This window comes from Hypomesus transpacificus, chromosome 26, assembly GCF_021917145.1.
Source record: "Hypomesus transpacificus isolate Combined female chromosome 26, fHypTra1, whole genome shotgun sequence".
NCBI classification, from domain to species: Eukaryota; Metazoa; Chordata; class Actinopteri; order Osmeriformes; family Osmeridae; genus Hypomesus; species Hypomesus transpacificus.
Genome location: NC_061085.1, coordinates 6354253 through 6378939, shown reverse-complemented (window position 1 = coordinate 6378939; position 24687 = coordinate 6354253). Strand labels below are relative to the sequence as shown.

General features: G+C 43.7%; 2 protein-coding genes across 2 annotated transcripts in view; one reads left to right on the top strand and one right to left on the bottom strand.

Annotated features, from left to right (window-relative positions):
• ptprda (protein tyrosine phosphatase receptor type Da) overlaps nucleotides 1-15812 on the bottom strand; it is an 84226-nt gene extending 68414 nt beyond the window's left edge. The window contains exon 1 of the mRNA XM_047050024.1: nucleotides 15801-15812. Within this exon, the coding sequence (XP_046905980.1) occupies nucleotides 15801-15812 (12 nt within the window). The remainder of the gene's footprint in view (nucleotides 1-15800) is intronic.
• Nucleotides 15813-18706: 2894 nt separating this feature from the next.
• LOC124487597 lies at nucleotides 18707-21574 on the top strand. Its single transcript, XM_047050023.1, has one exon. It carries the CDS (start codon nucleotides 18707-18709, stop codon nucleotides 21572-21574), a length of 2868 nt encoding a protein of 955 aa, XP_046905979.1.
• The last annotated feature ends 3113 nt before the right edge of the window (nucleotides 21575-24687 follow it).

Here is a 24687-nt window from a genome sequence, read left to right as displayed (position 1 = left end):
TTCAAAAAAGCTCGACCAGAGAATACCCCCCGCTCTCAGGGTACCGAGCTTCAGCTCAGTCATGATGCTGGGATGAATGTAGGCCTATATGTAGAGACCAGGGAGACAGACACACCGGCCAGCTGCCCTGATGGGTCCGTGGTAGATCATTAATGCGGGTTGTATCCTACAACGCTCGTGGCCTCCGAGTAGGACATACTGCTGCTGATAGATCAAGACGTTTGGTGGTGGACACATTGCTGGGCGAGAGTGACATTGTCTGCCTTCAAGAAACCTGGATGACCAAGCAAGATCTGGACAAATTGAACTCCCTACACAAGAACTTTCATGGTGCTGGAGAGTCCACTACCGATCTCAGCATGAGAATGGTTTGTGGGAGGATAGCTGGTGGTGTAGCTATACTGTGGAACATTAAATATGACCCAACGGTAAAGGTGGTGTGGCTTAACGTTGACTGGGCTATTGGGTTGGAGTTTAATCACAATGAAAATAAATGTACTATTGTAAATGTGTACACACCATATGAATCCTATGACCATGAGGATGAATTTCAGAACAGGTTAGCTTTTATTCAGTCCTTCATAGAGGACAATAGTTCATGTTGTGTCTATGTCATGGGTGATTTTAATGCTGACATGTCAGATAAGCGTTTTTTTTCGCACAACATCTGCAGCAGTTCTGTAATGAAACTAAATTAATGATATCAAGCGTTATTGCCTGATACAAGTTTTACCTATATAAGTGAAACGTGGCACACAACTTCCTGGCTAGACCATATTGTAACCACAGCCGATGCTCATGACTCACTGGAAAGTATAGAGATGTGTTATGGGCTGGCCACCACTGATCACATACCAGTTGCTATGCTGCTAAATGTTGAGAGTGTACCCTTGTTGCTGGCCCCCCAAGAAAACTGGACTGGTCAAAATTGACCAAAGAGGTTATGCACAGATATTCTCTATTAACTGACAGCTTACATAGTGATGTTGCATTTTCTAGGGATGCCCTAATGTGCACGGATATGAACTGCAAGGATAAACATCATGCTGAAAAGCTCTGTGCCATGTATGATGATATTGTCAAATGTCTTTATGCTTCCAGTGAACCTTTTATTAATCACAAGAGTAAGGTCCCTAACGCACGGCCTGTCTGGAATGAGTTTGTGTCTGAGCAACATGCTGCTGCTAGAGAAGCCTTTAGAGTCTGGTCAGAGGCAGGCAGACCCAGACAGGGAGTGCTGCTTGATAACAAAAACCTCACAAATGCTAGATTTAAATATGCACTCGTTTCATTAAGAGAAATGAAAACACAATGAGAGCAGACTCGCTGGCCAGAAAGATGCAGAATAACAATCTTACTGACTTCTGGAAGGAGGTCAAGATCATCAATAATAACAGAACTCCCCTCCCTTCTGATATCAAAGGGGTTAGTTGTCCAGAGAAGATTGCTGATCTATGGCATGAGCACTACAGTAAACTATTTAATTGTGTTAAAGGTAACACAGTGAGAATTGATAATGAATATAAAGGTATCTCTGCAGACTTGATAGTTAGATCAGTAGATATTTATGATGCCATCCACATGCTAGACAACAAGAAAGCTTGTGGTATGGATTGCATTTCTGCAGAGCATCTAAAAAATGCCAGTTATAGACTCAGTCCATTTCTAGCCATGTGTCTCACTGGAATTATGGTTCATGGTGTTCTACCGAACTCTATTATGTCAGTACTGTTAGTGCCTGTTGTTAAAGATAAGGCTGGTAAACTGAACAGCATAGACAACTATCGACCCATTGCATTGGCCAGTATCTTGTCTAAAGTGTTTGAGAGAATTATTTGATTGAAATTGGAAATGTATATTCTGACTGCAGAAAATCAGTTTGGTTTTAAAAGAAAACATGGTACTGATCTCTGTATCTATGCTCTGAAGGAGATTGTCTCAGGTACACAAGTCTTAATTCATCTGTATTTTTATGCTTTATTGATGCTTACAAAGCTTTCGATCGAATTTGTCATGAAAAACTGTTTATGAAGCTAATAGTGAGAGGTGTCCCTAAACCTCTTGTGAGTATTTTGGTGTTCTGGTATGCCAATCAAACTTTTCATGTTAAATGGGACAATGTTGTATCAGCTCCTTTCCATGTTGGTAACGGAGTTCGACAAGGAGGAATTTGACTTCCCTTTTTGTTTAATATGGATATGGACGACTTATCAAGCCAGCTGAATAAGACAAATACAGGCTGTCTTGTTGGTGAATCTATTGTCAATCATCTGATGTACGCAAATGATCTGGTTCCACTCAGCCTGTTGCAACAGATGCTATGGGTGTGCTCTCAGTATGGCTTAGATCATGATATAAAATATAATGCAAAGAAAAGCCACATAATGATAGTCAGAAGTAATCAGGACAGGAAATTAACCTTCCCTACCTTTTATTTATCTGGCAGTCCCCTTGGTGTTTGTGAGGAAATAAAATATCTGGGCCATGTCATTTCTGATGATTGGACAGATGACAACGATATGTATCAACAGCGCTGTCAAATATATTCTCAGGCCAGTATGTTATTAAGGACATTTTCTATGTGCTCAGATTCAGTTAAATGTTCCCTGTTTAGAACCTACATAACACCATTGCACACTGCTCATTTGTGGTCTATGTACAGGAAAAGGAGTATACAGATACTGAAAGTAGCCTACAATGATGCTTTTAGATTGCTACTTAATGTGCCAAGGTGGCATAGTGCTAGTCAGTTGTTTGTGTCTAAGCACGTACCAACCTGTAAGGCAATCCTGAGACAACTGATGTATGGTTTCAATGATGCTTTTAGATTGCTACTTAATGTGCCTAGGTGGCATAGTGCTGGTCAGTTGTTTCTGTCTAAGCACGTACCAACCTGTAAGGCACTCCTGAGACAACTGATGTATGGTTTCATGTGTCGACTGGACAAGTCTGAGAACTGAATAGTAGAGGCCCTGGTCAACCCTCTAAAGAGCTGCTATCGATTACTTGGAACTTAAGACTACATTGGCACAAAAGTCTTCATACTTTTTATGCACTGTATTATCTATGTTTTATGTTTTCGTTTTACTCTCTTTTTTATAGCTCTATGTCTGTCATTTTATGTGGAACTTGGCGTCTGAAATAAAGATTTATATATATATAAATACATATATATATATATCAATGTTTCAGGATTTGTATAACTTTTTACCATTGCATACAAAATCGGAAATGCAATACTAAAAAGATCAGCTTTTGTTAAGAGATCCAAGATTACAAGATCCACAAGGCCTTGGCTAGAAACCAAGGAATGAGTGGGGGCTTGGTCAGCCCACACTCTCCTGAAATGTTGCGTGTGCGTCTTGCCAAGCCCGCGCGTGTGTAAGTTAAGGCTGAGTGTGTGAGGATGTGGAGCACGCGCGGGCAGGAGGAGGGGAGACATTCATTGGAAATTTGGCTAGAAATTAGCCAAGCAAGCATGTTTCAAATATTCACCAAAAATCGACCTTTGATCTTACAGTCAACTTTTTCACAGATTTGTGTTATAAACATTCTCAAGAGTCTTCATATGAACTTGTGATTGAATCAGAGTATCAGTTTTTGACTGGCTGATGTGTAAAGCATTATTTTAGCGTTAGCGATAAGTTCAATTTGCTTTATATCAATCATTTTTGGAGATATGAAGTTGCCTTTGCACACGGTAACATGTTGTAGTGTCTTCCATCGATATACCAAGTTTCGTGTTGATATCTCAAAGATTTGCTGAGACATGACTTCACATCCTGTTTGGCGGCTTTCCTGATGAATTTGATTGGCTGTACCGGACAAACGGTTGTGAGGATCAAAATTCTTTTCGATAACTTTTGTGACGCTTGGTCTGAAGATCATCTCTGGTAACTTTGAAGAAGATATGACAAAAATTGTAGGAGGAGTAGGCTTTCAAAGGTTTTTGATAAAACCGGAAATAGCGGAAAATCTATATAACCGGAAATTGACGCCATGGGGTGCGTTGAACTCGGCTTGATCCAGGGAATCCAATGGTACCTCATTTTTGAAAATGGGTCATACGGTTCAAAAGTTGCGTGTGTAAACACAAGTCCAACTTTGACCCGTTGGTGGCGCTGGAGTGGTCTAATGGGAGACATGAAACTTGGTGTAGGTATAGAATCAACTGTCTTTAATGAGTGTGCCAAATTTCACAAAAAGTTGTCGAAGGGTTCTAGGGGCTGCCATTGACTTCCATGGAACAAGAATAATAATAATAATAAAACTAACAATAACAATAGGTTTCCTCCTGACGGAGGAATCCTAAATATAACTGCAAGCAGTAATGGCGGATTCCTCCAAACATTGCGAACCATTGAAAAATGTATATTCTTGACAAATTGGAACTGTATAGAAAAATCTATGCTGCAGAATTACCAATGGGATACCAAATCTGAAATATAATACCACCAGGATCCACAAGGGCCTTTATTTCAACTCAAGGAGTGAAGGGAGGGGGCTTGGTTAGCCTATCCATTCCAGAAAGCCTTTGTGCTTTAGGGCGTGGAATGTAGCGCCACATATGGGTAATGGTGGGACAGTTGTGGTTTGGTAATTACCCTTGGTCTATACTTTCAAAAAAGCTCGACCAGAGAATACCCCCCGCTCTCAGGGTACCGAGCTTCAGCTCAGTCATGATGCTGGGATGAATGTAGGCCTATATGTAGAGACCAGGGAGACAGACACACCGGCCAGCTGCCCTGATGGGTCCGTGGTAGATCATTAATGCGGGTTGTATCCTACAACGCTCGTGGCCTCCGAGTAGGACATACTGCTGCTGATAGATCAAGACGTTTGGTGGTGGACACATTGCTGGACGAGAGTGACATTGTCTGCCTTCAAGAAACCTGGATGACCAAGCAAGATCTGGACAAATTGAACTCCCTACACAAGAACTTTCATGGTGCTGGAGAGTCCACTACCGATCTCAGCATGAGAATGGTTTGTGGGAGGATAGCTGGTGGTGTAGCTATACTGTGGAACATAAAATATGACCCAACGGTAAAGGTGGTGTGGCTTAACGTTGACTGGGCTATTGGGTTGGAGTTTAATCACAATGAAAATAAATTTACTATTGTAAATGTGTACACACCATATGAATCCTATGACCATGAGGATGAATTTCAGAACAGGTTAGCTTTTATTCAGTCCTTCATAGAGGACAATAGTTCATGTTGTGTCTATGTCATGGGTGATTTTAATGCTGACATGTCAGATAAGTGTTTATTCGCACAACATCTGCAGCAGTTCTGTAATGAAACTAAATTAATTATATAAAGCGTTATTGCCTGATACAAGTTTTACCTATATAAGTGAAACGTGGCACACAACTTCCTGGCTAGACCATATTGTAACCACAGCCGATGCTCATGACTCACTGGAAAGTATAGAGATGTGTTATGGGCTGGCCACCACTGATCACATACCAGTTGCTATGCTGCTAAATGTTGAGAGTGTACCCTTGTTGCTGGCCCCCCAAAAAAACTGGACTGGTCAAAATTGACCAAAGAGGTTCGGCACAGATATTCTCTATTAACTAATTCTCGGATATGAACTGCAAGGATAAACATAATGCTGAAAAGCTCTGTGCCATGTATGATGATATTGTCAAATGTCTTTATGCTTCCAGTGAACCTTTTATTAATCACAAGAGTAAGGTCCCTAACGCACGGCCTGTCTGGAATGAGTTTGTGTCTGAGCAACATGCTGCTGCTAGAGAAGCCTTTAGAGTCTGGTCAGAGGCAGGCAGACCCAGACAGAGAGTGCTGCTTGATAACAAAAACCTCACAAATGCTAGATTTAAATATGCACTCGTTTCATTAAGAGAAATGAAAACACAATGAGAGCAGACTCGCTGGCCAGAAAGATGCAGAATAACAATCTTACTGACTTCTGGAAGGAGGTCAAGATCATAAATAATAACAGAACTCCCCTCCCTTCTGATATCAAAGGGGTTAGTTGTCCAGAGAAGATTGCTGATCTATGGCATGAGCACTACAGTAAACTATTTAATTGTGTTCAAAGTAACACAGTGAGAATTGATAATCAATATAAAGGTATCTCTTCAGACTTGATAGTTAGATCAGTAGATATTTATGATGCCATCCACATGCTAGACAACAACAAAGCTTGTGGTATGGATTCCATTTCTGCAGAGCATCTAAAAAATGCCAGTTATAGACTCAGTCCATTTCTAGCCATGTGTCTCACTGGAATTATGGTTCATGGTGTTCTACCGAACTCTATTATGTCAGTACTGTTAGTGCCTGTTGTTAAAGATAAGGCTGGTAAACTGAACAGCATAGACAACTGTAGCGCCTCTCTAGTTTGGTGGATTTGTAATGAGAGGTGGCTAACCTGAGTTCGTTAGTAATTGTTACTAACTTAAACCAATTTAACATATGAAAAAAACAATACAACCAACTGTTAAACAAAAACAGGAAAGATTTACTTCAGACAAAAAATCAGTTCTTCAGTTATTGGTTCAACATTTACATGACATCGTAATGCACATGGACACACAATACAAACTAGCCGGCAATGCTAACTACACGAATACCTTAATTCAGTACAGTTCTACGGTGCAGGCCTGAGTGTAGCTCGTGTGCGTTGTAGCCGTAAACAAAATGGCTGTTTCGCCAGGATGGCACAAAATAACAAGGAGCTGGTACCTCGGATCAGCAGTGCGGTAGCACACGCACTGCGGCAGAAGGGCGGCAGCAGGTGAAGGAGAGACCGACCAAATACTCTCGTGGATTTACGAGACGAACCAACTCAGGAAGAAGACTGAGGACGACGACAATCCCGACCTCCACCGGCTCCAACCTGGCACTCGCTGTCGCTAGTCTGGCGGCAAAGCCCGTGCTTAATCCAAAACCGCCAACAGCCAAACTCCTCTTTCTGGGTTATTGTTGTTGGTTGAGATATTCACCCAACAATATAAACATAACACCACTAATGATAATATAAAATCTTCACTCTTGGTATTTTACCGTACGCTACAATTTTCTTCTCCCTCCAACTCCTCCGCTCGCTCTGTCTTTTTCTACTCCAACCTCATCTACCCCAACTTCCCGTGTTACCCTGCCCTTTGACCTCAAACCGGATTGGCTTAACATCATAATCAAAATTAAAGCAACAACATAGATTCACAAAACATTCATCTTACTCTCTTCATATTTGTAACCGGTACATTTTAACATGCGTTTTTTAAACAACAGATATACATTTCCAAATGCTGTATTCAGTAAAACATGAACAATATGCATTTCTCATCAAATCAAAATCATACTCTCAAACCTTAAAGTCTATTTATTAAACTATGAACTTAAGTATTATGTATTCAAACTTTTATATTTATGTAATAGGATTGTTTCAACAGAAATGTTTACCACCCGGGCTACACAACTATCGACCCATTGCATTGGCCAGTATCTTGTCTAAAGTGTTTGAGAGAATTATTTGATTGAAATTGGAAATGTATATTCTGACTGCAGAAAATCAGTTTGGTTTTAAAAGAAAACATGGTACTGATCTCTGTATCTATGCTCTGAAGGAGATTGTCTCAGGTACACAAGTCTTAATTCATCTGTATTTTTATGCTTTATTGATGCTTACAAAGCTTTCGATCGAATTTGTCATGAAAAACTGTTTATGAAGCTAATAGCGAGAGGTGTCCCTAAACCTCTTGTGAGGATTTTGGTGTTCTGGTATGCCAATCAAACTTTTCATGTTAAATGGGACAATGTTGTATCAGCTGCTTTCCATGTTGGTAACGGAGTTCGACAAGGAGGAATTTGATTTCCCTTTTTGTTTAATATGGATATGGAGGACTTATCAAGTCAGCTGAATAAGACAAATACAGGCTGTCTTGTTGGTGAATCTATTGTCAATCATCTGATGTACGCAGATTATCTGGTTCCACTCAGCCTGTTGCAACAGATGCTATGGGTGTGCTCTCAGTATGGCTTAGATCATGATATAAAATATAATGCAAAGAAAAGCCACATAATGATAGTCAGAAGTAATCAGGACAGGAAATTAACCTTCCCTACCTTTTATTTATCTGGCAGTCCCCTTGGTGTTTGTGAGGAAATAAAATATCTGCCATGTCATTTCTGATGATTGGACAGATGACAACGATATGTATCAACAGCGCTGTCAAATATATTCTCAGGCCAGTATGTTATTAAGGACGTTTTCTATGTGCTCAGATTCAGTTAAATGTTCCCTGTTTAGAACCTACATAACACCATTGTACACTGCTCATTTGTGGTCTATGTACAGGTAAAGGAGTATACAGATACTGAAAGTAGCCTACAATGATGCTTTTAGATTGCTACTTAATGTGCCAAGGTGGCATAGTGCTAGTCAGTTGTTTGTGTCTAAGCACGTACCAACCTGTAAGGCAATCCTGAGACAACTGATGTATGGTTTCAATGATGCTTTTAGATTGCTACTTAATGTGCCTAGGTGGCATAGTGCTGGTCAGTTGTTTCTGTCTAAGCACGTACCAACCTGTAAGGCACTCCTGAGACAACTGATGTATGGTTTCATGTGTCGACTGGACAAGTCTGAGAACTGAATAGTAGAGGCCCTGGTCAACCCTCTAAAGAGCTGCTATCGATTACTTGGAACTTAAGACTACATTGGCACAAAAGTCTTCATACTTTTTATGCACTGTATTATCTATGTTTTATGTTTTCGTTTTACTCTCTTTTTTATAGCTCTATGTCTGTTATTTTATGTGGAACTTGGCGTCTGAAATAAAGATTTATATATATATAAATACATATATATATATCAATGTTTCAGGATTTGTATAACTTTTTACCATTGCATACAAAATCGGAAATGCAATACTAAAAAGATCAGCTTTTGTTAAGAGATCCAAGATTACAAGATCCACAAGGCCTTGGCTAGAAACCAAGGAATGAGTGGGGGCTTGGTCAGCCCACACTCTCCTGAAATGTTGCGTGTGCGTCTTGCCAAGCCCGCGCGTGTGTAAGTTAAGGCTGAGTGTGTGAGGATGTGGAGCACGCGCGGGCAGGAGGAGGGGAGACATTCATTGGAAATTTGGCTAGAAATTAGCCAAGCAAGCATGTTTCAAATATTCACCAAAAATCGACCTTTGATCTTACAGTCAACTTTTTCACAGATTTGTGTTATAAACATTCTCAAGAGTCTTCATATGAACTTGTGATTGAATCAGAGTATCAGTTTTTGACTGGCTGATGTGTAAAGCATTATTTTAGCGTTAGCGATAAGTTCAATTTGCTTTATATCAATCATTTTTGGAGATATGAAGTTGCCTTTGCACACGGTAACATGTTGTAGTGTCTTCCATCGATATACCAAGTTTCGTGTTGATATCTCAAAGATTTGCTGAGACAGGACTTCACATCCTGTTTGGCGGCTTTTCTGATGAATTTGATTGGCTGTACCGGACAAACGGTTGTGAGGATCAAAATTCTTTTCGATAACTTTTGTGACGCTTGGTCTGAAGATCATCTCTGGTAACTTTGAAGAAGATATGACAAAAATTGTAGGAGGAGTAGGCTTTCAAAGGTTTTTGATAAAACCGGAAGTAGCGGAAAATCTATATAACCGGAAATTGACGCCATGGGGTGCGTTGAACTCGGCTTGAACCAGGGAATCCAATGGTACCTCATTTTTGAAAATGGGTCATACGGTTCAAAAGTTGCGTGTGTAAACACAAGTCCAACTTTGACCCATTGGTGGCGCTGGAGTGGTCTAATGGGAGACATGAAACTTGGTGTAGGTATAGAATCAACTGTCCTTAATGAGTGTGCCAAATTTCACAAAAAGTTGTCGAAGTGTTCTAGGGGCTGCCATTGACTTCCATGGAACAAGAATAATAATAATAATAAAACTAACAATAACAATAGGTTTCCTCCTGACGGAGGAATCCTAATAAAACTAACAATAACAATAGGTTTCCTCCTGACGGAGGAATCCTAATAATAAAACTAACAATAACAATAGGTTTCCTCCTGACGGAGGAATCCTAATAATAAAACTAACAATAACAATAGGTTTCCTCCTGACGGAGGAATCCTAATAACAATAGGTTTCCTCCTGACGGAGGAATCCTAATAATAAAACTAACAATAACAATAGGTTTCCTCCTGACGGAGGAATCCTAATAAAACTAACAATAACAATAGGTTTCCTCCTGACGGAGGAATCCTAATAAAACTAAAAATAACAATAGGTTTCCTCCTGACGGAGGAATCCTAATAATAAAACTAACAATAACAATAGGTTTCCTCCTGACGGAGGAATCCTAATAAAACTAACAATAACAATAGGTTTCCTCCTGACGGAGGAATCCTAATAATAATACTAACAATAACAATAGGTGCCTCGCAGCTTCGCTGCTTGGCCCCTAATAATACTAACAATAACAATAGGTGCCTCGCAGCTTCGCTGCTTGACCCCTAATAATAATAATAATACTAACAATAACAATAGGTGCCTCGCAGCTTCGCTGCTTGGCCCCTAATAATAATAATAAGAAAAGGTAGAATCACTTATGTGGCTTCGCCGCTTCACGGCTTGGCCACCAAATATAGCTGCAAGCAGCGATGCAGGTTCCTCCGCAAAATATTATAAACATGTACACTTTAGAAGATCGAGAGTTGGACAACAAAAGAGCAAAACTACTTCATGTTTGGCCAACAACAGGCTGAATGGGGATTTGAACTCATGAGCATAAGGTTACAAGTCAGTCTCTCTATCCTCTCTGCTACACACCAACTGTTGAGATTGTTTGAATAGAAAGGGCAGAGTATATTAGCTTTAGTCAGCTTTGGGACAAAGGTTAAGAAACTGTTGACATTTCAAGGTGAAATTGCATGAAATTGTGCATGGTATTTCATAATGATGTCATCCTATTGAACTAAACAGATGATCAAAATGATGACAGGCCAAAAGATAATGGCTGGATTCCAACCTACTACCTTATACTTTACAGGTCACCATCCCAGCCCAATGAGCTATTCTCAGTGTTGAATAGTGTCATGTTCAGTAACTGTATTAAAAAGTAAGCTGTTTCTCCTGTGGTAAGCGTTGTTAGATTCAGCCAAAATTGAAACTGCTTGTACATTTCCTATGAAAATGGGACAACGGGATGACTGGGTTGCTGCTGTAAAGAATAACTTACTTTTAGTTTTTTTTAAAGGTTGTTTGTAGTGCCATAACTTGTCATGGAAGGGAATTTCAAACCATGCCTAGCATCAGTGGGGATGTGTCCTGGCTTAGGTTACTGAAATGAATTTGTGCAACAGACTAGGAATCCACCTGAACAATCAATTTACTTCATTAGAGATAACCATTAGCGTTATCTCTACCATGCGTAGACTACAAGTAGCTAGCTACTGTGGTGAACCTGACTTGTTTTGCAGTGGTTTACACAGTCTCGCTAAACAGATGATTGGAGTGTTGTGATGGGCTCAAATAAACACGCATTGCTATGTTTTACAACCGGAGGATTTATCTGAAGACTAGAAACCGTTTTGTCAGAATAAAAAATTAAAAACTATGCCTCTGATTGGTTTTGAACCTACAACCCTTTGCTTACCAGCACAACATCTCAGCCAATTGAGCCATTCCCAGGCATGGATTACACAAAATTCAATAAAGATAATCAAAAAAACTGTTTCTCCAATGGCGAGCATTGTTAGATTTGGTCCAAGTTCAAACAGCTGTAATTCAGTCATATTTTGACATATCAAGGTGAAACTTTGCATGGTACTTCAAAGGCATGTCACCTTAAAGCCTATAAGGTTTGAACCATCCTTCAAAAATACATTTGATTTAGTGACACAAACATATTGAGGCAATGTGTACATTTACATAAATACATCCATTTCAGCCATTTTGTACTTGATTCAATTGCCTTAAGTAACATTTTTAAAAACACCAATGATACATTTCTGTACAAAATTTCAAGTCAATTAGACCTTTGGTTCAAGAGAAGAGGAATTTTGAATGTTTTCCCAAATTATCACTGTACAGGAAAATCCATCATGGCGGACCTTATGGGTCTTTGAGGCTTTTTTGTTCCTCATCAAAAATGAGGCATGCACACCAAGTTCCAGAAGAATTGGAGCAATGGGGTGGAAATGCCATCACTTTGAAAATCGGACTTTTGGGCGTGGCCTGTGGCGCCCCCTATGGTCCGATGTGGCCCATATTTGGTGTGGGGGTACCCACTTGGATGTAGTATCAATGTGCTAAATTAGAACATTTATGACAAGGGGACTTTTTGAGATATTGGGGCGCATGGAGAAGAAAAATAATAATAAGAATACCAACAATAACAATAGGTTCCCTCCTACCGGAGGAACCTAATAAGAATACCAACAATAACAATAGGTTCCCTCCTACCGGAGGAACCTAATAATAATAAGAATACCAACAATAACAATAGGTTCCCTCCTACCGGAGGAACCTAATAATAAGAATACCAACAATAACAATAGGTTCCCTCCTACCGGAGGAACCCTAATGAATGCAAACTTTACAAGCATGAAACAAACTGTATTGTGGTCACCTAGACTATTCTAGGTTGTGGTTCAGTGGAAGCATGGCTTCTTCGGTAGGCTATAATTGTTAAATCCTACTTGAGAAAGGATACTGTTCACAGCTGACAATAGGAAATTACTATTACCTGAATGACTTGTAGTGATTGGGAGGTTATACCTGTTCTGATGAAGGCACAAACCATGTTAGATTGTTGGCTCTATGTGCAATGTTTGGGTTTCCTCTCCCTTGTCTTCTGTTTCTGTGTCTTTGTTTCTGTTGCAGGATGGCAGGCAGGTAGAGGAGCTGTGATTGCTGCAAGGGCACACCTGTGATCTGTGCCTCGGTCCTTGAGCCCTTCAACAAGCTGGGTCTCTCCATTACTATCAGGGACATCATCACTGTTTGCTTTTTAATTTGTAAAGATTCTCTACACACTCTACACTTGCACTGATCCCACATTCACTCCCTACACTACTAATTTACATGACCCTCACATGCAACCGTTTCTTTGTAAGCACTTTTTATTGAATAAATACAGTGTTATCCTTATTTCACTTCCTGGAGTCCCTATAAGTATCCATCCAATCTTCGTTTGAACCCGGTTATGACAGCTTTAAACAAGTACTGGTTGGCTACACATCTCATGCTGGACTTATTGTCATGCCCCCGGCCTAGGCCAGACCGGGTTCTAATCTGTTTCTTCCAGGTCCAGTCATCTATTCCACTTCTTCACTCCCTCCCGTTAACTCAACTACCTGCGGCTCATTCCCTCATCACACCACAGCTCTTAAACCCCGGATTGTCACCCACTACTTGCCAGTTTGTTGAATCACCGACCCCACGTCTGTATTCCAGGCTTTCTGTGGTTTTGTGAAAAGACTATGCCTGTTTTTAGTGCTGACCTTGTTTCTTCTCAACCAGATCACCGCTTCCAGTCCTTCAGTCCTCCTACCGGTACCCCGTTCCACCATCCACCAGTTACCCTCAACCGTCCTCCCCATCTCTCTCTCAAATAAAATCTGCGCACATCCAGAACCTTGTGTGTCGTGCGTTTGGGTCCTCAGTACAGCCGTGACACTTATACAGATGTGTGTATTGGCACTTTGAAAGGTTTGAATTATTATATCCACATATCAATGTATAATTGTTAAATCCACTGCAACAATAGGACAAAAAAACACCAACAAAATGTGAATAGCCTACAAAAAATGAGCATACTACAGGCAAGAGGCGATTATAAGTTTTAAAACTGGGTGCAATAACATGCTCAAAATTAATACTAGAACTTAAAATGTATAATTAATCATTAGAGTACAACAAACCATGATAGAACATACAACTCTGACATCACTTTAACGTGTTCTAAAAACATATATTCGTTTTTTTACATTAATTTTAAAATTGAATGTTTTCATCCAAACAGTAAGGGGTGCAAAAGCACTCCCTGCACCTGCGGTAAAATCCTCTATGCTACAGGCTGTGCACAGTTGGCTACTCTTTCTCTATAGTTCTCAATTAAGACATTTTTACATATGAAACATGTAGCCTTATGCACGACTTAATAAGGTTTAAAAAAACAAGTCAGTGACGGCGGTGACGTAGCCACTTAGTAGGTGTGTTCTTCAAGAGTGTATGGATGCAGCCTCCCGCCTCATGCCCTCCCGTCTTATGATTATACTTTTCGAAATAAAAGCTAGTATTTTGTTTGCTAGACTACAAACTAATAATCCATTCAACGGCTGCAGCCTGGGAGGCCCGGTTGGGTTTAGGCGTCACAACGACGGTTGAGGTTAGGATTAGTTTAAGGCCAGGGGCCTATTCCATAAAGGCCGCTCAAAAAAGCTAGACTTAAAGTCCTAAACCAGACTTGAATAAGTTTAATTAGTCAAGCGGGGCTTAAGCGGTTCCATAAAGGCCAATTTCAGCTCACGCAGTCCTACTAATTCAAGTCAGATTTACGTAGTCAAGCTAATTGCGCGTGCACCCTATTTTTTTACAAAATTTGTTTTTTTTCAAAACATGGATCATACAATCCACCACGGCAAAAGCAATGCACACGGCCACATGACTTCTTCTAGAAAGAACGTCCCCTTTAAATCGTGTACAATGACAGCTCCCTCATCCACCGCTTCAATCAAGTAAAATGACAAGCCATGATTGACGCAATCTACCTAATCTAAATTGACTTTTTTGACATTGTTTAAAATAAATAGCCTACTATTAATTAAAACATTATCCAGTAGCCTAGTGCTAACTTTTTAACGTTTTGTGTCGGGGAAATGGGGGGCGGATTTAGGTTCGTTTTGCAATTGTAGGCTACTGTTAACAATTATATTGCTATGATAATTATACTAATAATTAACAGATAATTTAGATTGAGATGTAGGCCTATGCCTGATGCCTAAACATTTGAAATCACAAACTAACATCCATACATTTAACGGCTATGGTGCGTAGTCTATCAAAGCATTGTTCATCATTGTTTAATTCATTAGGCTAAATGTTGTAGCCTATGCAGGCTATTTACGTAGATTTTCTATCAATGTTGAACTGATGAGAATAAGAAAATGAGAATATACGTGGTAAATCATCGTCTTCCCGTTGGGTCAGTGTTACAGGGACGTCTGGTTAAGCACCAAGTCACGCTAAGCCTGACAGTTAGTCTGACCCTGACCAGACTAGTTTCGTAGCCTAAGTTGCCATAATAACCGAGTTCGAACTACGTTGAGCTAGCTTTATGGAACCGAATGAACAAGAAATGAGTCTGACTAACTGATATAAGTCTGGCTTATTGGGTAAACTCGCTTTATGGAACAGGCCTCTGGAGTCGTAGCAGAGGTTGCGGTAAAGGTTAGGCACAACCACAACGGTTGGGGGACAATGATGGTCGGTACAGCACACCGTGCATTTTGTCACCTGCGGTGTGTTCTTTTTTTAAAGACACTGATGTGTACCTTAAGGAAAATCACAAAAAGAAACCATCAAAGTTGCAACCGTTAATTGCTCTAGGTAACGTTAGCTAATATTCGCTCACAAATGTCAACATAAAACGCTGATGCAGTTTTAAATGAAGGTCATCGCAGGTTTCATCAAATATACGTTAACATCAGGGACAGAACAATAACATCCAGAAATAAGCAAACTATATGGATAAAAAAAAAAAAAAGTTTTTCAATTTATTGCAACAAACGTGCTCACGAACTTACCTTTAACTCCATCCGTAAAATAATTTGAGAGTATTTTTGACCCTCTGAATTTACCATTGGACAACTTGGGCATGAGACGGGAGGGCATGAGACAGGAGGCTGCAGGCTGCAGCCATACCCATCTTGTGTTGTTTGGCGACGACATCCGTCTCACACGGTTTAGTGACGACGTACTTATCTCAGACGTACTTAGTAGGCGTAAGGTTTTTTTATACTTTCGAACATGCGTCGCCGGGACTTTGCCGCCGGTAGACGTTCCTTTCATGGCGTCGCCGTCCAGTCACTGCCAGTCTCTTTGTTTGCTGTCCCATTAGTCCCATTCAAAAATCCACACGGTCTGGCGGCGACGTATGGTTAGGCTGCTCCTTCTCCTGGTAAGCTTAGGAATGGCCCTTTCCGCCCCCCATACTATTGCGCAGCGCAGCACAGAATTGATGCAGCACAGTGATTATTTCATTTGAATATTTTAATTCTATCCCTTCAATCATTCAGCTAAATGTAATGTATTACAGACTAAAGTGTCACAACACCTGCCCACCTGGATGCATGAGCTATTTTGAAAATGTATTTGCCTTGGGTTAATATGTTATTCATGTTCATGTTGTTAGTCTGTGATTATTGCCTACTACAATTTTTGCATGGTGGATACGAGGTGGATAATTTCTAATCGATAATTTTGATCTAACCCATGCCGAAAGATCTCACGCGTCTAGGAGGGCAGATGTGCGCAGGTATTTCAGTATGTTAAGCACACATGACACCTGCCTGAGCGCATGCCTAGATATTGATCAAGCTGTAAGACTGTAATGTTTGTGTGGCGTAAGTTACTTTAGTCTGTAATACATTACATTTAGCTGAGTGATCAAAGGGATAGAATTAAAATATTCAAAGGCAATAATCACCTAATAATCAACAACACAAACATGAAAAACATATTGACCAAGGCAAGTACATTTTCGATGGAGCTCACGTGTCTAGGCAGGCAGGTGTTCGTAGGTTTCTGTGCTGTGCAATAGTGTCAGTATGCGAAGCACGCCTTGATATCTATCAAACAGTTAGGCGTAGTGTTCACGTAGGTGTAGGTCTCACGTATTTGAGGCGTATGTCAGGTGTAGTGTACACGACACGCACACGTTGTGCACACAATGTTAAAATAAGTGTGCACATCGCCAGCTTGACGCCAGCGTGACGTGTTTGAACGCCTGAGTGTCTATTGTAAGTCTATGTAAAGTGCTCGCGTGCATTCAGAGGTTTGATATAATCGCGCAGGCGTATGAAGGCGCTACTGTGCGTTGTGCATATTAACCAGTGACACGTATTACACCAAGGCCGGAGTGGGGAATCGGAAGAATTCCCGGTGGGCCACTTCACTTTTGGGCCAGTCAAGGATTTTTTGTTGTTGACATTTGTCACGTTAGTCTATCTTCTCTTAAAGTATGCTACACACGTTCTGCATTCTGACACCGCAGCCTCTGCATGGGTTGTACCATGTGAGGGAGTTCTCCCCTCCCAAATAGAGTTGGTTGGGTCCATTGCCCGTCTTTTCCAAAATGTTTTCTCAGACAGGCTACCAATAGCTGGGCAAGGCGGCCCTACTGTAATGATACACGTTAGAGAGGATGGATAGGAGGAAGAGGCCAGGAGGGGCTGAAAAAGCCAGGTTGAAAAAAAGAAAGGCATTGGAGTAGGATGCTGCTAAATGTGCCAAGCTTACAGATTCATTTTCAAAAGGACAAACACAATTGGCAACTGGTATTGAGAGATATAGGCCTAATGATTAGCATTTGCAAATAATTATGAGGCGGCCTGGGGAAACCTAGCCTGGTCCTAACCAGACTCTCGTACATTTCATTTGTATAGAGTCTGGGCTGGATCGATTGACAAGCGTTAAACTTCCTTGAAGACGGCTACTCTGTTGACGTTTAAAACTATTGGATCTTCCCAGAGCCACTCTGGATCTGGCATAACCAATCGCTAGCGTTCGCCTAAGCCAACTCCTTCACCACTAACGAAGCTAGCTGGAAAATCAAACAAACTCTGTGGGGATCAAAGATTGTTCTTGCCCCGGCTTTAACGTCTGGATATTCGGCAGCATTGCCACAACAGACCGAATGGCTTCGCTAGCATCTTTCTCCGTCGCCATTACGGAACTACAACTCAAACTAGCGCATGACATCAACGTCATCGTTCTCAGCCACTCCCTCTGTTTGCTGATTGGACCAGTAAAAAGTTTACCGGAGATATCTGACTAATATATCTAAAGCCCAGACGCGGTACAAAAGCACAATGAAAATGGAACTTAAGTACGTAAGAGGGCAGAGCCAGGCTAGGTGAAACCCTTCACATGGTGAAAATTTAACTTTCTGGGTGGTATACATCTTTGGAATCTACAAACTTCCCTGGATACAAATCTGTTTTAAATCACTCAGATATCTTTATCACAACTGAAGTTACATAATTTAGTAGACCTGTGTCAAAAAGCGATGAGGGAGAAAACTGCATTCAAAGATTACACTCCGTTTCATTCTAATTCTATTGAGATGATGAGGGAATCACCAACACTCAACTCGACTGTTTCAAACAGATTATCAATGTGTTTACGTTAATAACTTCTCAGCAAGTTATTTTTAAGTTTAACAGCCTGACTTCATGAACGCAGCTAGTTCTGGCAGGGCAATCGGGCAGCGCGCGTTATCGGGGACGTAAGGCGTCTTACTCCACCTTCCTTACTCCACCCACTACCACACCCATGTAGCAGCGCATATCCATTGGGCCACGTCCGATAAGGCGTCTTTAAAAGACGCGCGGATATGCACACACTCACCCCGGTCGTTGTATGATCAGTGCTGCTGCCCATGCTGTTTCTGGTCTCGCTTCTCTTGGCTGTCATATTTTTCGGTTTTGCCATGGGCGACTCCTCTGATTCGGAGCCGACCCGTTTGTTGGGGGTGTTCGGTGGAGGTTCCGATCGATCACCCGGAGGTGCACCCTCCGTGGACCTCGGCGACAACGGGAATGGCCAAGTTCGACGCAGCTCGCGTCTGGCCCAGAGATCGGCTACCATCACTGATTGGCCAGTCCATCGTATCCTCGACTCCCTGTACGACCGGGGTGTGTCTCCTCCCAGGGGATGTAATCACGAGGAACTGTTCGATTTTTTCATAGAGTGCGGCGGTATCGCTCCTCCCGCTCCCCCAAGTGCTCCGGCAGGAAAAGGCAAGGGGAAACGGGGCACCTCTTCCCAACCGGCATCCGGGAAAAGGGCTCGAGTCCGGGGGAGGAGCCCGGCCCCGGTGGCGTCCACCTCTAGTTCGGACCCGGTGCTGGCGGCCCTGTTGGACATCAAAGTTTCTCTGGCTGACATGGAAGCTCGTGTCGTCGCGTTGGAGGGCAGGTCGGCGACGGCGTTGGCTCCGCAGTTTCCTGGGTCCGGAAGCACTCCTGCGGCCTTGGACTTCGCAGCAAGTCCTAGGTGGACTCTGGCTTCCGCCCTACCAGCGGCCGCTTCTGGGGCGCCGTTCCTGTCTCCCGCGGCCGGCATTTCCGCCCATCTGAGGAGCCAAATTCTAGCAGGTACCGACGTCAATCTGGTTAAGATACTGCTATGCTCTGCGGATCCGGTGGACAGGCGGGTAGTCGAGTGCGGGGAAGTGTCTGTGCTCTTCAAGGGGTGTGATCCCAGGATGTCCAAAAACCTGACTCTGCCCGAGTTCTACGTGGCTTTCGGCGTATACCGCGACACGCTCTGCGAGGTTTACCCTGAGCGCCGCGTGGAGTTCGATAACTACCTGGCATTGATTTCGGATTTAGCAATGCGCTATGGCGGCACTCTCTTCTATGAGTACCACAAATGCTTTTCTGCCAAAGCGGCCTTATACATCACAAAGTTCAACGTCCGTGTGGATTGGTCGGTGCTCGACCTCGATCTGGTCAGCAGGGTGTTCACCGGGCATGTGCCGATGTGTTGTTCCGTGTGCGGTTCGTTGGCCCACACGGTGAATCTGTGCCCGAGGACTGCATTTGCACCGCCGATCAAAGCAGAGGGGTCGGCCTGCGGTGCATCCACCTCGGGCGGTCAAGCCGGTTGGAGGAAGTTATTGCGGGGATGCTCATCCCCGATCTGTGTGCCCTCGTCGGGCCCGCCCTGCTCCGAAGGGGAAATAATTAAACATCCGTCAACCCCAGTCAACGTATCAAGACTTTCTGCCGCGTTGGGGAGTCATCCCAATCGCTGTTTTGTGTCATATTTACTCGATGGTTTGGTGCACGGGTTTCTTGCTGGTCTTTGTTATCTGCCTGACGTGAGTCATGAGTGCCCCAATTTACAAACGGCGATCAAAGAGCCGGCGGTCGTCGAAAAGCTCCTCGAGAAGGAAGTGGCTAAAGGGTTTATGATCGGACCTTTCCTCGCGCCCCCTTTTGCCCCGTACCGAGTAAGCCCCATAGGCGTCGCAACGCGCAAGTATTCTGGCAAGAAACGCCTCATCATTGACCTGTCTGCCCCTCACGATGGCGTTGTGCCCAGCATTAACAGTTTGATTCCCCGGGAGCCGTTTTCGCTGTACTACGCAAGCGTCGATAATGCCATCAGCATGATAAAAACCGCTGGCAGGGGCGCGTGGCTAGGGAAAGCCGACATCACCGACGCGTTTAAGGTCATGCCTCTTCACCCCTCTCAGTGGCATTTATTCGGCGTTAGGTGGGGCAGCAAGCTGTACTTCTCTGTCAGGTTGGCGTTCGGCTGCCGCAGCAGCCCACGTATTTTTGACTCGCTGTCGGAGGCGCTGTGCTGGATCCTGGTGAATGTCCACAGGCTGCCGTTCGTTTTGCACCTTCTGGACGATTTTTTGGTGGTGGATTTTCCGTCGTCTCCACCCGCCCGCTGTATCTCGGTGTTGAGGGACACGTTTGGAGACCTGGGTGTTCCGCTGTCCGCGGAGAAAACCGTAGGCCCGTTTACCTCCTTGGAATTCCTCGGTATCAACCTAGATAGCGTTTCCATGCAGGCGTCGTTACCCGCGGAAAAACTGGAGCGCGTTCGAAGCGTCCTGAAGGCCGCTTCGGGCGCTGCTTGGATGGCTAAACGTGAACTGCTTTCGTTGCTGGGCCATCTAAATTTTGCAATGCGCATCATACCCCAGGGCCGCGCGTTCGTGTCCCGTCTGTTGGACTTGGCTAAAAGCGTGCCTCATCTCCAAGACTGCGTGGTGTTGGACGACGGGTGCCGATCGGATTTGCGTTTTTGGAGCGTGCTGTGCGAGCATTGGAACGGTATCAGTTTTTTCTATCACGATTCCGTGGAGTCGTCCGTCGCTCTCGATTTTTACACCGACGCAGCTCCCTCTGTTGGGTTCGGGGGGTTTCACGGTAACGAGTGGTTCTCCGGAGCATGGCCCGCGGAGATAGTCTCTCTGGCTCCGGAGAATTACTCCACGGCTCTACACGAATTGTATCCAATTGTGATTGCTTGTCTGTTGTGGGGGCATTTATGGTGTAGGAAGAAAATAACCGTGTTTTGTGACAACGAAGCTACAGTGTACATCATCAACAAAGGGAGGTCTTCGGTGCCTTTCATTAATCGCTTAGTCAGACGGCTAACGTGGACAAGCGTGCTTGGTAATTTCATATTGCGAGCCACATTCATTCCAGGCCTGGAGAACAGAAGCGCTGACGCTCTGTCTCGTTTCAATTTTCAGGAGTTCCGAATGCTGCGCCCTCAAGCGTTACCGGACGGGTTGGCGTGTCCGCCATTCCCCCTGACGGTGCTAGATTAGGCCCGGGTGCGCTTCACATGTATGTTGTATCGGCTGGTGAATACATGAGGAAGGGTATCGCCCCATCCACATTAAAATCCTACGACAGGGCATGGATTCAATTCTCTGGTTTCTGCGCCGCATTCGGCGTGAGCCCTAGACCTGTGAACATGTCTGTTTTGTGTGCCTTCATAGTTCATTGCTTCGAATCACAGAAGCTGCATCCCTCCTCCATTAAAGCACTGGTGTCAGGCATTCAATTTAATGTACGTTGTTCGGAGCCCTCAGCATGCAGCCTGCTCGGGAACCCAAGGATCCGCCTGCTGATGAACGGGCTGAGGAAGCAGCGTCCGGAGACCAAAGATAAACGCTTACCAATCACCTTACCCCTCTTGCACACGCTGGTGTCCAATTTGAGACAAGGGTGCTTCGGGCCCTACGTCGACACGCTTCTTGAGTCAGTATTTTTCACGGCCTTCTATGGGTTTCTGCGGTGTGGGGAATTCACCTCTAGATGTGCCACTTTCGATCCATGTCGTGACCTAACCTTATCTGATGTTTCTGTGGCAAGCAATATGTTTACAGTTGTTCTAAAACATTCTAAGACAGATGTTGCATGTAGAGGTACCCCAATCGTGATTGCTCGGACTAATTGTGTTTTTTGTCCACTCTCCTCCATGTCCCGGTATCTGCTATGTCGCCCACGGGCGACGCCATCCGAGCCCTTGTTCGTCACCGACGAAGGCAAGGCCATGACGAGATCCTGGTTCGCGCAACGACTCCGCGTACTGTGTGTTCGCTGTGGGCTGGCCCCGGAGCTGTACACAGCACACTGCTTCCGGATCGGGGCAGCCACCTGGGCTTCATCCAAAGTGCCTACAGCCACTCTAAAAATGATGGGGCGTTGGTCTTCATCGGCATACGAGCGCTATGTACGCCCCAATGCCTTGGACATCCTCGGAGCCCAGAGGTCTATGAGTTTTGTGTGAACGGAGCTTGCGGCCATGTGGTCAAGTGTAATTTCTGCATTAATAAATGAATGGCAGTACAGATGGTGGCTGGGTCGGCTTGTTAACCCATAGCAGTAGAACATCTCTTTAGATCTCGGTTCGGCCGTGGTGATCCGCAGACGTGCTCTTATCTGGTAGCTACCAATCAGAATCCATAGTGTCTGAATCGAGATATCTCTAGAGATACCCTGGACTCCAGGGAACGGCGGGTGCTCTGCCGACACATTTGTTTATTCATTCTCACATAGGGATATTGATGGCACTACATGCGCCTCGCGTACATCTTTGGGGTTGCCGACGGGCGCTAGAGGAATGGGTCTCTAGAGACAGCTGTAACTCTGCCCTGTATGGATGAGAGGCTACCGGATCACAAACATTGTAGAACGTCTCCGTAGATCTTGGCTCAGCACTGGTGATCCGCAGACGTGCTCTGATTCGGTAGCAATCGATCAGAATCCAGCGTCCGAGTCAAGATATCTGCGGAGACACCCTGGATACCGGCCAGGGAACAGCAGGTGCTCTGCTGACACTAGTCATTCTCACTAGATAAGCATATCTTCGTGTTCCGGCGTACATGCTGCCTTTGTGTACATCCTGATGGGTTCGCTGACGGGCGCAGAGGGGCAGCTCTCTGGAAGTAGCTATCTGCCCGATGTCGGATGAGAAGGGTACCGGGGAGATGGTCGGTGTATTTGGCTTGTCACGGGTTCACCTTCCGTCCAGCACTGGGTCTGGACGGGATGTGCGCGTGGGACGGCTCGGTAAACCGCACATCAGATGGTATGTAACGCGATGGATATGCACACATAGTCTTAGTCATCGATTAATGCTAGCATGACCCCCGCATCCAGAAAACGCTTGTTTTCGCCACTAGTATGTACGTAGTGGGATGTCAGGGGGTCCTCCTGTGGCTCAGGAGCAGTGGCGCTCCGCTCTACACATAGTCGGCATGGCGGAGTGGTGGCGTGTGTTGGGGGATTATATCTCTATTGCTCCCTGCCTCATATGTCATGTATGTATGTGTTGCATCGAGGAGGCAGGGAGTGCTTCCCTTAGATCATCCACTCCGCCAAAGTCAAATCTACATGTCCATGTCATGTAACAATAAATGCTCAAATCTAATACGTGATTGTCTTGACTGAAATGAGCGCAGCTAGTTCTGGCAGGGCAATCGGGCAGCGCGTGTTATCGGGGACGTAAGGCGTCTTACTCCACCTTCCTTACTCCACCCACTACCACACCTATGTAGCAGCGCATATCCATTGGGCCACGTCCGATAAGGCGTCTTTAAAAGACGCGCGGATATGCACACACTCACCCCGGTCGTTGTATGATCAGTGCTGCTGCCACCCTCCACCGTCCCCTTCTCCCCCATGCTGTCTGTGTATCTATCCAACGGGGGGATTATATCTCTATTGCTCCCTGCCTCATATGTCATGTATGTATGTGTTGCATCGAGGAGGCAGGGAGTGCTTCCCTTAGATCATCCACTCCGCCAAAGTCAAATCTACATGTCCATGTCATGTAACAATAAATGCTCAAATCTAATACGTGATTGTCTTGACTGAAATTGATCAGTTGTTTGGGGCTGCTGCAGCACTCAAAAGAGCAAACAAACTGAGCTTTTGATTTGACATGGCTTGAAACTCTTGCTAGCTAACACGTCCAAAAACTGTTGAGATTAACTGTTTTTCATAAGTAATCATATACTTTTTGTACGTTACAATTAGGTTTAGGGTGTTAACTCTACAAAACATCAAAAATCTCAATTTTGACAGAAAACGTATCGCTAACAATGATCGGCCGCGACATCTGACAGGTTTTTGCAGACCGCCAATTATTCGGCTAATATCGTTGTAGCGTTGTCAGCCTATTTGCAAGAAAAATTTAACATTTACCTTATTTCTTCGATAAACACCGCCCTCGAAAAAACGCCGCCCTCAAAAAAACGCTGCACCAAAAATTAACGTTGTGTAATAAATGCCGCCCTCGAATAAACGCAGCACCCAAAATATCTGAAAACTGTTATTTAATTGGTTAAATTCAACCCCAGTATTTATTACACACGTAAGCTACATAGGCTAAGTGTACAATAGAACATGCAAAAAATACATATAACTGAAC

Coding starts and splice junctions, on each gene's coding strand:
- LOC124487597 (XM_047050023.1), top strand. CDS start 18,707: ATGGGCGACTCCTCTGATTCGGAGCCGACCCGTTTGTTGGGGGTGTTC.